General features: G+C 42.4%; 1 protein-coding gene across 3 annotated transcripts in view; it reads left to right on the forward strand.

The window, feature by feature from the left end:
- The window catches only part of acvr1l (activin A receptor, type 1 like), a 65,194-nt gene that overhangs the window by 20,536 nt on the left and 29,847 nt on the right, over window positions 1-14,811 (forward strand). For all 3 annotated transcript variants that reach the window (XM_059958438.1, XM_059958439.1, XM_059958440.1), the window contains one exon: window positions 12,085-12,296. In XM_059958438.1, the coding sequence (XP_059814421.1) occupies window positions 12,085-12,296 (212 nt within the window). The remainder of the gene's footprint in view (window positions 1-12,084; window positions 12,297-14,811) is intronic.

Raw genomic sequence — 14,811 nt, forward strand, 5'->3', positions numbered from 1 at the left:
TCGGCATGGTCTAGAAGGGCCGAGATGGCCTGTTTCCATGCTGTAATTGTTATATGGTTATATGACCTATCAGCAGCTATTATTAGAGCACCAATCATAAGGTGGATAGTAAGGAAGGTTCAGGCATAAAAGGGAGACACTGCCTAGTGGAGCAGTCATCAATGGAGTGATCTGAGGCAGCGTGGTAGGGCTTTGGCTCATTTGGGCTTCGGCGATAACAGGTCAAGGCAAAGTAAGTTACCTGTGAGGAGTAGAAACAGGAAGTATGTTTGTGAGGCCAGTGTTCAGTACTGGGTGTCAGATGTGGGATGTTTGGGAGATTCCCAGCCTCCCAGACATCTACATCTGCTCCAGGTGCATCAAGCTGCAGCTCCTTAGGGGTCACATTAGGGAGCTGGAGTTTCAGCTCAATGACCTTTGGCTGGTCAGGGAAAGTGAGGAGGTGATAGAGAGGAGCTATGGTCAAGTTGTCACAGCTGGGACTCGAGAGACAGATGGTGTTGTGATGGAAATGAGTAAGATTCTTTGGGTCTCAAAGGCAAGAACTCTGGACACAGTTTTAATAATGAGTTTATTTACAAGGGGATGAAAAGCTTGGGAACAACACAAGCGGCTACAATATTCACACAAATGCGCTTAGAATAGAGGAGGGTGGGAAAAGTCAGGTATGCAGTACAATACACAGGAAAACGGTGTGGGGCCAGAGTACAGGTACACATACAAGCAAGGGAAAAGCAACTACAATACCTACCACCCTTGACTATGGGCAGGCACGGCTCTTTGCTAAAGGGACAACAATAAATGCTCCCACAACCTTATTCAATGCACACCTTACCATATGTCTCCAGCGCTGTTCTGCAGTCTTCAGCCTGGAGTGAAGCAGGGTGGTCCCTAGAGGATGGCAAAAAGACAGCGAGCCAAGCACATGGGTCAGGGGGCTGGAGGGTCCAGCCCAGCTGATTCACATGGGGAACAACGGTTTGGTGCTAGATGGGTTAATCCAATTAACGTGGCCAATGGTTAAGTGTGCATTGATTAGTTGGGAGGGGCAAAATGTTGACTGGCAGGTGGTGTGACTTCCAACCAGGCGAGGCCATTGCTGTCACATGACAGGCATGGTTCTCTGGATACACTGGGTAACAGTCAGGAGAGGGAAGGGCAAGAGTCAGAGGCTAGAGAGTACCCCTGTGGCTGACCCCTTAATAATAAGTATTCCTGTTTGAGTACTAACAAGCTGGTTACTAACTCAGTAGGTCAGGCAGCATCCGTGGAAAGGAGCAGTCTACGTTTTGGGCTGAGACCCTTCGTCAGGACTGACAAATTAGGAAAGCGTTTAATTGGAGTAAGGGGAGATATGAGTCTATCAGGCATAAATTGGAAACAGGTGTTCTCAGGGAAATATACAGAAGAAATGTGACAGATGTTCAGGGGATATTTGAGTGGTGTTCTGCATGTATGTTGCAATGAAACAGGGAAAGGATGGTTGGGTACAGGAACCGTGGTGTACAAATGCTGTTGAAAATCTAGTCAGGAAGAAAAGCTTACGAAAGTATCAAAAAACTAGACAAAGATAAGGATTGGATCTAGAATATTATAAGCCTAGTAGGAAGGAGCTTAACAATGAAATTAGGAGAGCCAGAAGGGGCCATGAGAAGGCCTTGGCAGACAGGATTAAGGAAAACCCCAAGGCATTCTACAAATATGTGATGGGCAAGAGGATAAGATGTGAGAGAATAGGACCAATCAAGAGTGACAGTGGAAAAGTGTGTATGGAGCTGGAGGAGATAGCGGAGGTACTTAATGAATACTTTGCTTTAGTATTCACTATGGAAAAGGATCTCGGCAATTGTAGAGATGATTTACAGTGGATTGGAAAGCTTGAGCAAATAGATATTAAGAAAGAGGATGTGCTGGAGCTTTTGGAAAGCATCAAGTTGGATAAGTCACCGGGACCAGACAAGAATTACCCAGGGCTACTGTGGGAGGCGAGGGAGGAGATTGCTTAGCCTCTCGCAATGATCTTTGCATCATCAATGGGGATGGGAGAGATTCCAGAGGATTGGAGGGTTGCAGATATTGTTCCCTTGTTCAAGAAAGGGAGTAGAGATAGCCCAGGAAATTATAGACCAGTGGTTGGTAAGTTGATGGAGAAGATCCTGAGAGGCAGGATTTATGAACATTTGGAGAGGCATAATATAATTAGGAATTGTAGGCATGGCTTTGTCAAAGGCAGGTCGTACCTTACTAGTCTGATTGAAATTTTTGAGGATGTGTCTAAACATGTTGATGAAAGTAGAGTAGTAGATGTAGTGTATATAGATTTCAGCATGGCACTTGATAAGGTACCCCATGCAAGACTTATTGAGAAAGTAAGGACGCATGGGATCCAAGGGGACCTTGCTTTGTGAATCCAGAATAGGCTTGCCGATGTTAAACCCTACTTCAAATTATTACCTGTTACCCGATGCAAGAACACACAGTACTACGGAAGGTAAAGCAACAGCTTTTTTATTGCTTGCTACTGGAGAGAGGACACTTCTCGGGCACAGACACACAGTCTTCACCAGTGGTCTCTCTCTCTGCAAACAGATGCAGAGTTTTTTATACCCTTTCTGTCATGTATCAGGAAATAATTTTTAGCTACCCCCACAGTCACATGCCCAGCAACAGTGGTATTTTAAGGGAAAGACCCTTTGGTTGCCTTAATAGGTCAAAGGTCATCAACCACAGACAATGTGCAGGTAAATATGATGGAGATAACTTCTCACCTTTTAACCGTCATTTCTTATCTTTAGCCTTAGTCCAGTGTTTTCCTATAGCAATGTTATACCACATCCTGGCTCTTACTGGTAAGACAAGGGTCACACCAGGGTCACAGGCTCCTGCCGAACCGGTGTCCAATTTGGTCTTAAGGGACAAGAGCGCTCAGTTTAATTCTTGGAAGCCATGTGAGCAATAGGTATGAGACAGATAAGCAAAAGTCAGCTCACACCTGCAAAGTTGTCAGTTTGAAAGCAGTACAAGCAAATTGCAGAATAAAACAAGCTTGGGTCTGCAACAATTTTAACCCCTTATTCACAAAAGTCTGAAAATCATTTCCCAACCCTATAGTCTTATAACATGTCAGCCCACAGAAAGCAGAGTGGTTGTAGATGGGTCATATTCTGCATGGAGGCCGGGTGACCAGTGGTGTGCCTCAGGGATTTGTTCTGGGACCCTTACTCTTTGTAATTTTTATAAATGACCTGGATGAGGAAGTGGAGGGATGAGTTAGTAAATTTGCTGATGATACAAAGGTTGGGTGTGTTGTGGATAGTGTGGAGGGCTGTCAGGGGTTACAGTGGGACATCAATAGGATGCAAAGCTGTGCTAAGAAGTGGCTGATGGACTTCAACCCAGATAAGTGTGAGCTGGTTCATTTTGGTAGGTCAAACATGATGGTAGAATATAGTATTAATGGTGAGACTCTTGGCAGTGTGGAGGATCAAAGGGATCTTGGTCAAAGTCCATAGGATGCTCAAAGCAGCTACGAAGGTTGACTCTGTGGTTAAGAAAGCACGTGGTGTATTGGCCTTCATCCAACTGTGGGATTGAGTTTAAGAGCCGAGAGGTAATGTTACTGCTATGTAGGACCCTGCTCGGAGCCCACTTGGAGTACTGTGCTCAGTTCTGGTCGGCTCACTATAGGAAGGTTGTAGAAACTATAGAAAGGGTGCAGAGGAGATTTACAAGGATGTTGCCTGGATTGGGGAGCATGCCTTATGAGAATAGGTTGAATGAACTTGGCCTTTTCTCTTTGGAGCGACGGAGGATTAGAGGTGTATAAAATGATGAGAGGCATTGATTGTGTGGATAGTCAGAGGCTTTTTCCCAGGGCTGAAATGGCTAGCACGAGGGGGCATAGCGCTAAGGTGCTTGGAAATAGGTACAGAGGAGACGTCAGGGATAAGTCTTTTACACAGAGAGTGGTGAGTGTGTGGAATGGGCTGCCGGCAACGGTGGTGGAGGCGGATATAATAGCATCTTTTTTGAGACTCCTGGGCTTGTGCATGGAGCTTAGAAAAATAGAGGGCTATGGGTAACCCTAAGTAATTTGTAAAGTAAGTAAATGTTCAGCACAGCATTGTGGGCTTGAGGGCCTGTATTATGTTGTAGGTTTTCTATGTTTCTATATGTTCTGAAGTCTTTTATACAGTACTGTAACTGAGGTGCTGTACGCTACAAGTAGACTTCTAAATTTAAATCACTGTTTAACTATACAGAATGCCGGGAATGTTTGTCTGTTGCTCGGCTTAAAATGATCATGAAAGCACTTTTCAGTGTATCCCAGTTTCCAAGAACAATTTCTGTATGATGATGGATATCTGAAATAAATCTAAAAAAGCAATTGAAAGACATTGTGGAGGAAGAAATGTGTGGAATTGTGTGTGCAATGGTGCCCTAATTCCACTGAAAATATTCAGCAGTGTTGAAGGTAGTGTATTTTATTTGCAGTCTGGAATTTCCAGTTGGCCAGTTTTTAGTGTGCACCGACTCAAAGTTTGCATGTATCTGGCGGTAATTTTGTCAGATCAGGCCCAATGAAGGTTCACGGTTCAAAACATTGGTTCTTTATTCCTCTGCATAGATGCTGTCTGACCTACTCAGTTCCTCTAGTATTTCTTGTGTGTTGCTCTGGATTTCCAGCATATCTTGTTAATTATACTCTATATTCCATATTGTAACTAAGAGTGAATTTTCATGTATTGCAGTGTACTTCTGCCGCAAATAACAATCTTCCTGACATACTGTATGTCAGTGACAATAAATCTGATTCTGATGCATTTCCCGTTTCTACACTGTTCATATTTTTTCCTTTTGATACAACCTACTGTAGTATATACTCAGTGGCCACTTTATTAGGTATGTCCTCTACCTAATAAAGTGGCCACTGAGTGTATGTTTATGGTCTTCTGCTGTAGCCCATCCACTTCAAGGTTCAACATGTTGTGCTTTCAGAGATGGTTTTCTGCACGCCACTGTTGTTATTTAAGTTACTGTCAGCCCGAACCAGTCTGGCCATTCTCTGACCTCTTGCATTAACGAAGTGTTTTCACCCACAGAACTACCGATCACTGAATGTGTTTGCTTTGTTTTTCACACCATTCTCTGTAAACTCTAGAGTAGTGGTCGCCAACCCGTCGATCGCGATCGACTAGTCGATCTTTGAGACTTTCCCAGTTAATCCCGACAAAAAATGAAAAATAAATACACAAATACTGTTGAGAGATTGTTTCCGGGTTGCGGGGTTTTAGTTCCGTTCTTTCTGCCCAGTGCGCGTGCGTGTAGCTCCCCCGCACTACACAGTGTAATTCAGTGGTCCCCAACCACCGGGCCGTGAGGAAACAATATGAGTCAGCTGCACCTTTCCTCATTCCCTGTCACGCCCACTGTTGAACTTGAACCCACGCGAAGTCATCACACAACTAAACGCAGTGATACCTTCACGCCAGCGATCACTGGTTGGCCTCGGGTGGGTGGCAGGAAGTGCCGTCGCTACTGGCCTGGAGCGCTGCCTCTGAACCTGTTTAGCACACCAAATGTTCATGAGGAACCTGGTGCTAAAATATTTGCAGACGACCTAATTCAGACTCAGCGTTTTGTAAGTATCAGAGTAGCTACCGCACTGCGATCTATTAGAACAAACATTTGTCGGCTGATAGATCCTACAAGGGGGGTGGGCGGGCACTCTGTCACACTCCCCACTCAGTCGGCCACGCTCTCCAGACTGTGACCGCTGTGGCCCTGGTATGGGGACGTCCGGCCCTGAACTTGTCCTCTCACCGCACCCACAACCAACCATACCTGGCCAAGGCGTCTGGCGGTGGGCGGGCAGGAGGCTGAGTTCGGGCCTGGAGGCTGTCTAATGAGGCAATGTCTCAAAACTGCTTCAGTACCCTGAGTCCAAGCACCCAGCACTTAAAGACGAACCCGCTGAGTTTTCTCAGTGGAAAAAATGAGCAAGCGGGACAGAAGCCGAGAGCTGCGAAAACTAGAATAGACTGGACATAAGGAACCTGCTTCGAGTATCGCTGTATTCTGGTCGTGTTTAACGCCCCCTGCCCCCGTCCTGCAAGAATATTATCAATATTAAACCGGTCCGCAGTGCAAAAAAAAAGGTGGGTACCCCCGGTGTTTATATATTATTTCTACTTACGGGTTGCGGGATTTTACTTCTGGTCTTTTCTGCCCTGGTGCACATGCATGTAACTAATTGATGTGGGGTCGATCTTGCCTTTTACTAGGGCCGAAGTAGGGTATCTTGGGCTTAAAAAGGTTGGTGACCTCTACTCTAGAGACTGTTGTGTGTGAAAATCCTAGGAGCTCAGTAGTTTCTAAGATACTCAAATCACCCCATCTAGCACCAACAATCATTCCATGGTCAAAGTCACCTAGATTACATTTCTACCCCATTATGATTCTGACAAAAACTGGACCTCTTGGCGATGTCTGCGTGCATTTATGCATTGTGTTGCTACCACGTGATTGGCTGATTAGATATTTACATTAATGAGTAAGTGTACATAAGCTTGCCACTGAGTTTAGTTTATACTTTAATTGAATGTATATTCGTGGTCTTCTGCTTCTGTAGCCCATTCACTTCAGTGTTCAACATTTGCATTCAGAGACCATAAGATATATTGTAGCAGAATTGGGCCATTTGGTCCATTGAGGCTGCTCCGCCATTTCTTCAAGGTTGATCTGATTTTCCTCTCCGCCCCATTTTTCTGCCATCTGCCATTATATCCCTGCATTTATGCAGCAGAATTGGGCCATTTGGTCCATTGAGGCTGCTCCGCCATTTCTTCAAGGTTGATCTGATTTTCCTCTCCGCCCCATTTTTCTGCCATCTGCCATTATATCCCTGCATTTATGCATTTATTTTTCTTCCTGTTGAAATGAATGCATTTGCCTTCAACCTGCGTTAATCTGGTCTAATCTTCCATTTCTTCTACCAAAGACCATGACCATACACTTACCAACACTGTATTCCAATTCCCACTTTGTTGCCGATTCTCCTAATCTTTCTAAGTCTTTCTATAGCCTCTGTACTTCCTCAAAACTACCTGCTCCTTTACCTATCTTCATATCAGTTGCAATCAATTCTGTCATCCAAATCATTGCCACGTATTGTAAAAAGAATCAGACCCTACACAGACCCCTGTGGATCACCACTAGTCACTGGCAGCCAACCTGTTATTCTCACTCATTGGCTCCTGCCAATCAGCAGCTGCTTTATCCATCCTAGAATCTTTCCTGTAATGCCATGGGCTCTTCAGTGGTTAAGCGGCCTCATGTCTATCAGGCTTTCTGAAAATACAAGTACACAACGTCAACCAATTCTCCTTTGTCTATCTTGCTTGTTATTTCTTCAAAGAATTCCACCAGATTTGTCAGGGTTTCCTTGAGGAATACATGCTGACTACAGCCTATTTATCATTTGCCTCCAAGTACCCTGAAACTACATCCTTAGCAATCAACTTCAGCATCTTCCCAGTCACTGAGATCAGATGAACTGGCCTATAGTTTCTTCTGCCTCCCTCCCTTCTTGAAGAGTGGAGTGACATTGCAATTTTATAGTCTTCCAGAACCATTACAAAATCCAGAGATTATTGAAAGATCATCACTGATGCCTTCACAATCTCTTCAGCCACCTCTTTCAGAATCCTGGGGTGTACACCATCTGGTTCAGGTGACTTATCTACCTTCAGATCTTTCAGCCTCCCAAGATCCTTCTCCCTTGAATGGTAAGTTCACACACCTCATGACCCCTGCCACCTGGAACTTCCACCGCACTGCTGGTGTCTTCCACAGTGAAGACTGATTCCAAGTATTTAGTCAGTTTGTTGTCCCCCATTACTACTTCTCCAGCATCATTTTCCAGTGGTCCAATATCGACTCTTGCCCTCCTTGTACACTTTATCTGTCTGAAAAAACTTTTGGTCTCTTTAATATTATTGGCTGGCTTACTTTCGTATTTCATCTTTACCTTGATGACTTTTTTAGTTACCTTCTGTTGGTATCTGAAAACTTCCCAGTCCTCAAGCTTTCATTAATTTTTACTTTATTATGTGCCCTCTCTTAAGCTTTTATGTTGGCTTTGACTTCTTGTTAGCCATGGCATTTACCTTGCATTTAGAATACTACTTTCTCTTCGGGATGTATATATCTGGTGCCTTTCGAGTTGTACAGCGCACAATCGAAAATAGCTGATTTCCTGGTGAGCTCAACCACAAGCTGCTGTAAAAAGCCACTTCGTAGGCACTCTAGAAATTCCCCCTCCTGAAATCCAGCACCAAGCTGATTTTCTCTACCTGCACGTTAGCTTTTACAAAAGAGGTAGTACTGAGCAAACTTGTGGGCCTGAAGATAGAAAAGTTCCCTGGTCCTGATCCCAGGGTACTGAAAAAAATGGCAGAGGTTAAAGTTAAGGCTTTGGTGATAATTTACCAAAATTTTCTGGACTCTGGGCAGGTTTCAGCATATTGAAAGAAGGTGAATGTCACGCCACTGTTCGAAAAAAGGATGTAGACAAAAGGCAGGTAACAATAGGCCAGTTAGTTTAACATCTGTCATTGGGAAAATGCTTGAAGCTATCATTAAAGAAGAAATGGATCCATCGTGCAGACACATCATGGATTCAGCAAAGACAGGTTCTGTTTGACAAACTTACTGGAGTTCTTTGAGGGTATAACAAGCACAGTGGATAGGGGGGAAACAGATGAATGTTATTTACTTGAGTTTCCAGAAGGTGTTTGATAGCATGCCACATAAAAGACTTGTAAGTTAAGGATACATGGAGTTGGGGATGATGTATTGGCATGGAGAGAGGATTGGTTAACCAACAGAAAGCAAATTTGAGTGTTTCTTTGATTGGCAATCAGTGGTGAACGGTGTGAAGCAGGGATCGGTGCTGGGCCCGCAACTGTTCACTGTATACATTAACATTCTGGAAGAAGGGCCCAAGTGTAGTATATCTAAGTTTGCTGATGACTCTAAATTGAATGGAAAAGCAAATTGTGCAGAGGATATGGAGAGTCTGCAGAGAGATATAGATTGTTTAAGTGAGTGGGCAAAGGTCTGGCAGATGGAATACAATGTTGGTAAATGTGAGATCATTCACTTTGGAAGGAGAAATGGAAGATCAGATTATTAAATGGTAAAAGACTGCAGCATGCTACTGTGCAGGGGGAGTTGGGAGTGCTTGTGCATGAATCACAAAAGGTTGGTTTGCCGGTGCAGCAGGCTATCAAGAAGGCAAATGGAATGTTGGCCTTCATTGTTAGAGGGATTGAATTTAAGGGCAAGGAGGTTATGGTGCAACTGTGTAGGGTACTGGTGAGGCTGTACCTGGAGTATTGCGCAGTTATGGTTTCTTTACTTGAGGAATGGAGGCGGTGCAGAGGGGGTTCACCAGGTTGATTCCAGAGATGAGGAGTGATTGAGTCACCTGGGGTTGTACCTGCTGGAAGACAAAAGGGTGAGAGGAGATATTATAAAAATACATAAAATTATAAAGGGATAGATAAGATAAGGGTAGGAAAGTTGTTTCCACTGGTAGGTGAGACTAGAACTAAGGAACAAGATTTGGAGGAGTAAATTTAGGACAAAATGAGGAACTGTTTTTCCCAAAGAGTGACAAATCTGTAGCATCCTCTGCCCAATGAAGCAGTGGAGGCTACCTCTGTAAACATATTTAAGACAAGGTTTGATAGATTTTTGCATAGTAGGGGAATTAAGAATTATGGGGGAAAGGCAGGTAAGTGGATGGCCTACACTTCCTATTTCTTATGTTCTTGTGTTTTTTTTTAAATCCCCCTTGACTATTCTGGCATTGCCATTTTCTATCTAATTTGTGAACAATATCCTTACTACTGATTGGGGTCTGTATACAATTCCCAAAAAGGTCTCTTTACCTTTGCAGTTTCTTAGCTCTATCCACAATGATTCAATCTTCCAACCCTGTGTAACTTCTTTCTAATGATTTGATTCCTTTTGTTTTTAAACAGAGTAACCCCGCCCCCTCTGCCTTCCAGCCTTTTCTTTCAATACAATGTGTATCCTTGGACATGAAGCTCCCAACTATTATTTTCTTTCAGCCATGATTCAGTGATTGCTGCAACTGTGCTGCAAGTTCATCTACTTGCATATACTGCACACATTCATATATAACACCTCCAGTCTTGCATTCATCTTTTTTCAATTTTCTCCCCTTTTTACATTGGAGCTCAATTTTCACTGCAATTTTGCCCCATCAACAGCCTCTCCTCACTATACATTGCCTCTGTTTGTAAACCAGGTACCTCCTCTTCAGCTCTGTAATCTGCCTTTCCTATAATACTTTTGATTCATAATCCACAAGGTCTCTGCTAACTATTCTAACATTCTGGTTCCAATCGCCCTACAGTTCTAGTGTAAACCCCACCGTACAGCGTTAACAAACCTTCCCGCTAGGATATTAATCTCCCTCCAGTTTAGGTGCAAGCTGTCCCTTCTGTACAGATCCCACTTTCCCTAGAAGGGAACCCAATGATCCAGAAGTCTTATGCCCATGCTCCTGCAGCATCTCCTTAGCCACTTATTAAACTGTGTAATCTTTCTAGTTTTGGCCTCACTAGCACTTGGAGTGCCTGAAGGTCCTGTCCGTAACTTAGAACCTAACTCCCTGAACTACCTGTCCCTTGGGTGTAACAACCTATTTATATATGTCCTCTCTGTCACCCCCTCAGTCTCCCAAACAATCCAGAGTACATTCAACTATCCTGTGTGGCATCTATACTGTGCTAGCAGATATAAAGAAGGGATGGACAAAAAACTTTAACGTTTAGTTTTCTTTGCTTTGCTTTCTCTGATTGAACCCTCGAAGAGCCAAAGCCTTAAGGTCACCACTCTGACTCCATCCACTCAGAAGACGGCCGCTGCACTTTCCACTGACTTCCTGAAATTGCTGTGGCGAATCATTCCCAAACTCTAACTGGTCACTAGTGAAAGCTCTTTTTCTCTGTAGTGACCCACTGTTACCTTTTTGTATTAGGGCAGTAGACCTGATGCTCTTCTGCACACCACTGTTGTAATGACCATAAGACATAGGAGCAGAATTAGGCCATTTGTCCATCTGAGTCTGCTCCACTCTTCAAACCCACTCCTTGGTCTTCTCCCTGTAACCTTTGATGCCGTGTCCAATCAAGGAGCTATCAATCTCTGCCTTAAATACACCCAGTGACCTGGCCTCTACAGCTTTGTGTGGCAACAAATTCACCACCCTTTGGCTAAATAAACTTCTCTGCATCTCTGTTTTAAATGGATCCCCCTCTATCCTGAGGCTGTGCCCTCTTGTCCTAGACTCTCCCACCATGGGGAGTATCTTACACATATTCTCTGTCTAGGCTTTTCAATATTCAAAAGGTTTCAATGAAATTTCCCCTCATCCTTATAAATTCCAGTGAGTGCAGATCCAGAGCCATCAGACAATCTTCATATGATAACCGTTTCATTCCCAGAATCATCCTTGTAATGTGTTGTAATTTGAGTTACTTTCACCTTCCTGTCAGTTTTTAACCAGTCTGGCCATTCTCCTCTGACCTCTCATTAACAAGGCATTTTCACCCACAGAACTGCTGCTCCCTGGAAGTTTCTTGCTTTCACACCATTCTCTGTAAACTCTAGAGACTGTTGTGCATGGAAATCCCAGGAGATCAGCAGTTTCTAAAATACTCAAGCTACTCCGTCTAGCACCAACAATTACTCTATCACGTGTCACTTAGATCACATTTCTTCCTCATTCGGATCAACTGAACCTTTTGACCGTGTTTGCATGCTTTTATGCATCGAGTTGCTGTCCACATGATTGGCTGATTCAGTATCTACATTAACAAGCAGGTGTATATGTGTACCTAATTAAGTGGCCTTTGAGAGTCATTTTATGGTTTTGTTAATATCAATTTGGTACATATGTGTATTTTTTATAAGCAAGAAAGTTGTTAAAATAAAATTTAAAGCTATTTGTAAACTGACAATAAGTTGGATTTATTTGTTTCATTTCAGCACCAAAAGGAGAGCCAATTGAGTACAGTGCAGAGACGCTGATCATTTTTGTTGTTAGTACAGTCATAGTGCTGATCGTTTTGTCGCTCGTTGCTGTCCTGATTTGTCGGAAAATTCACCGCAATAGGATGGAGCGGTTACATGCTCACGATGCTGAAAATGGAGCAATTGATGGCCTTATAGCTTCCAATGTGGGAGATAGTACACTTGCGGTAATAAATTTTTACTGTTTTAATCGTTCCCTCATGTAATTGTGTAAAGATGAGCATATGTTGCAGTTGTAGGATTGAGTTGTCTTGACCATTGATTGCATAGTCAAAATTCACTTAAAAAGTTTGATGCATCTTCACTGTACACACAGGAATGATGTTTTAAAAACAACCTTAAGTTTCAAAAACTATATGTTGAAAGTAAATTTTATTATCAAGTACATTTATGGCGTCATATATATCCCAGAGGTCCATTTTCTTGTGGGTATACTCAACAGATCTATAGAATAATAACCATAACAGAATCAATGAAAGACCAACCAACTAGGGCATTCAGCCAGAGTCAGAAGACATCAAACTGTGCAAATGCAAAAAGAAGAAACATTAATATAAATAAATAAGCAATAAATATCAAAAACGTGAGATGAAGAGTCCTTGAAAGTGCGCCCATTGGTTGTGGAAACATTTCAGTGAGGGAGCATGTGAAGTTATCTCCTTTGCTTCAAGACCCTGATGGGTAGTGACTTTTCCCAGACCTTGTTGGTCAAGCCCTGAGGGTCCTATACCTTCTTCATGATGGCAGCAGTCAGCAGAGTGGTGAGGGTCTCTAATGATGGATGCTTCTTTCCTGTGGCAATGTTACATGTAGATGTGTTCACTGGTTGGCAGGATGGGCTGGGCCATATCCACTACATTTTGTAGGGTGTTCTTCAGCCAGTCAATATACTCTCCACCACACATCTATAGAAGCTTTTAACATTTTAAATACTATGCTGAAATTGCATGACACCTAGAACATTAAAGATACCTACTTGTAAAAGAAAATCCTTGATTTATTGGTGCTTTCATTACAGCTGAATACAACAACCCCACAGCAAACAATTCTGATTTACCTTAACAACAACTAATTTTTTAGAGAAATAATATTCTTCTCAGTCTGTTCTTGTATATATTCAAAAACAGTTTATAACAATGATAGTTAGCATGCTTCTTTAGAAGACCTACCTCCTAAGTGAAATTGAGACCAAGATCAGATCAGTCTGGGCCTTTGTAGAATAATAAAAAAGGTCTGAAGGACCATGCAACCTCCTCTCTTGCTCATGTTTCTCAGTCCAGGTATGATCTCAGAGGCATGTTCCCTGATACTTTTATAAAAACCTGTGGCACTGGAGTAAACTTTCTTGTACTGTACAGTCTGTAGTTTATAATTTTCCCACTTTTTTATTCAGATACTGCTCCCTTTGAAGTTTTCCACATTATTCAGGTAGATTCAGCAAACTTTGTTTTTTTCCATTTCTTTATTCATAAAGATCGGAGTACACTGGACACCTTGTTGGGAGTCCAAATTCGAAGTTAGACAAGCATTTTCAAAACCAAGAAATAATACGGGCACCTTTTTATGCACCTTATGTTGTCTGTGCTTGGTGAAGTACCTGAGTGTCAGAAATAATCCGGCTAACTTTGTATTTCACCTTTTGATAAACATTCCCTCTAATTCTTTTCACAGCTGTGCAGCACTTAAAATTTTTTTTGTAATATGCATGCTATGAAATTGAAAAATCACATACATTTTTATTAATTGATGAAATACAGTAGAACAAAGAAAATCTTGAACGTTTTGAAAACTTTTTCTAGCTGCGTCCAGTTCCAGTTACACAGCAACAGAGGCTGTGTATGTGGGAGTATTTCAGTTACCGTGCAGCCATGCAGCTTAAGGGGTACAGTCCTTTAGGTACTAATTTTTGATAGAACCGAACACTTCCTTCAGAGATGAAATTTGCACCACTGACATTATCAACTGTATTAATGCAGCTGTCATAATAGCTAAATGCAGGCTGCAAACTACAAGCCAGACGTTCATTTGGAGGTGGTTAAATTTGATCCATTTGAACAAACGAATTAAATCCTGTCTTTCAATTATGCTGGTAGCTCCTTCTGAATTACTTGTCAAATTGGATCACACTGTAACTTCAATTCGCTGTCATTTTTACAAAATGTTCAATTTTTTTGCAATTGGAAGTTTGTGTTTATGGCAAAATTCCTGTCAGAATAAACAACATTTTTTTGCTTCAGAGTGTTACATACCCCGTAACTGGGTCACTTACCAGCAAAGATAGAGAGGTCCGTTGAAGTCTGATGGTACTATTTTTAACAGTATTTATTGATAAAAATGCACAAAAATAATATCAATGCAAACATACAGATAATATACGTCGTCAATACTAAATCTAAAAGCGCGGGTATAATAATAATAAATAGCTCTATCGTTGTCTAGGGGATAATGTATTGTCCGATGGAAATATAAAAGTCACTCAAGTTCATTCAAGCTGCAGCTTTTGGTTGGAGAGAGAGACTGATTAAAACTTGCCCATTCCTTTTATGATGTCGATCCTTCGAGAGTCATTGGGGCTGATTTCTCCTTTGTTGTTAGCTAAAGCCGTTCTTCCGTGGCAAGGCCCACCAATTCCGAGGCAAATGGAAAAGGACGCACGTGGCTTTCCACCTGCTTTCGCTACTT

This window comes from Hypanus sabinus, unplaced genomic scaffold (assembly GCF_030144855.1).
Source record: "Hypanus sabinus isolate sHypSab1 unplaced genomic scaffold, sHypSab1.hap1 scaffold_1029, whole genome shotgun sequence".
Taxonomy (NCBI): Eukaryota; Metazoa; Chordata; class Chondrichthyes; order Myliobatiformes; family Dasyatidae; genus Hypanus; species Hypanus sabinus.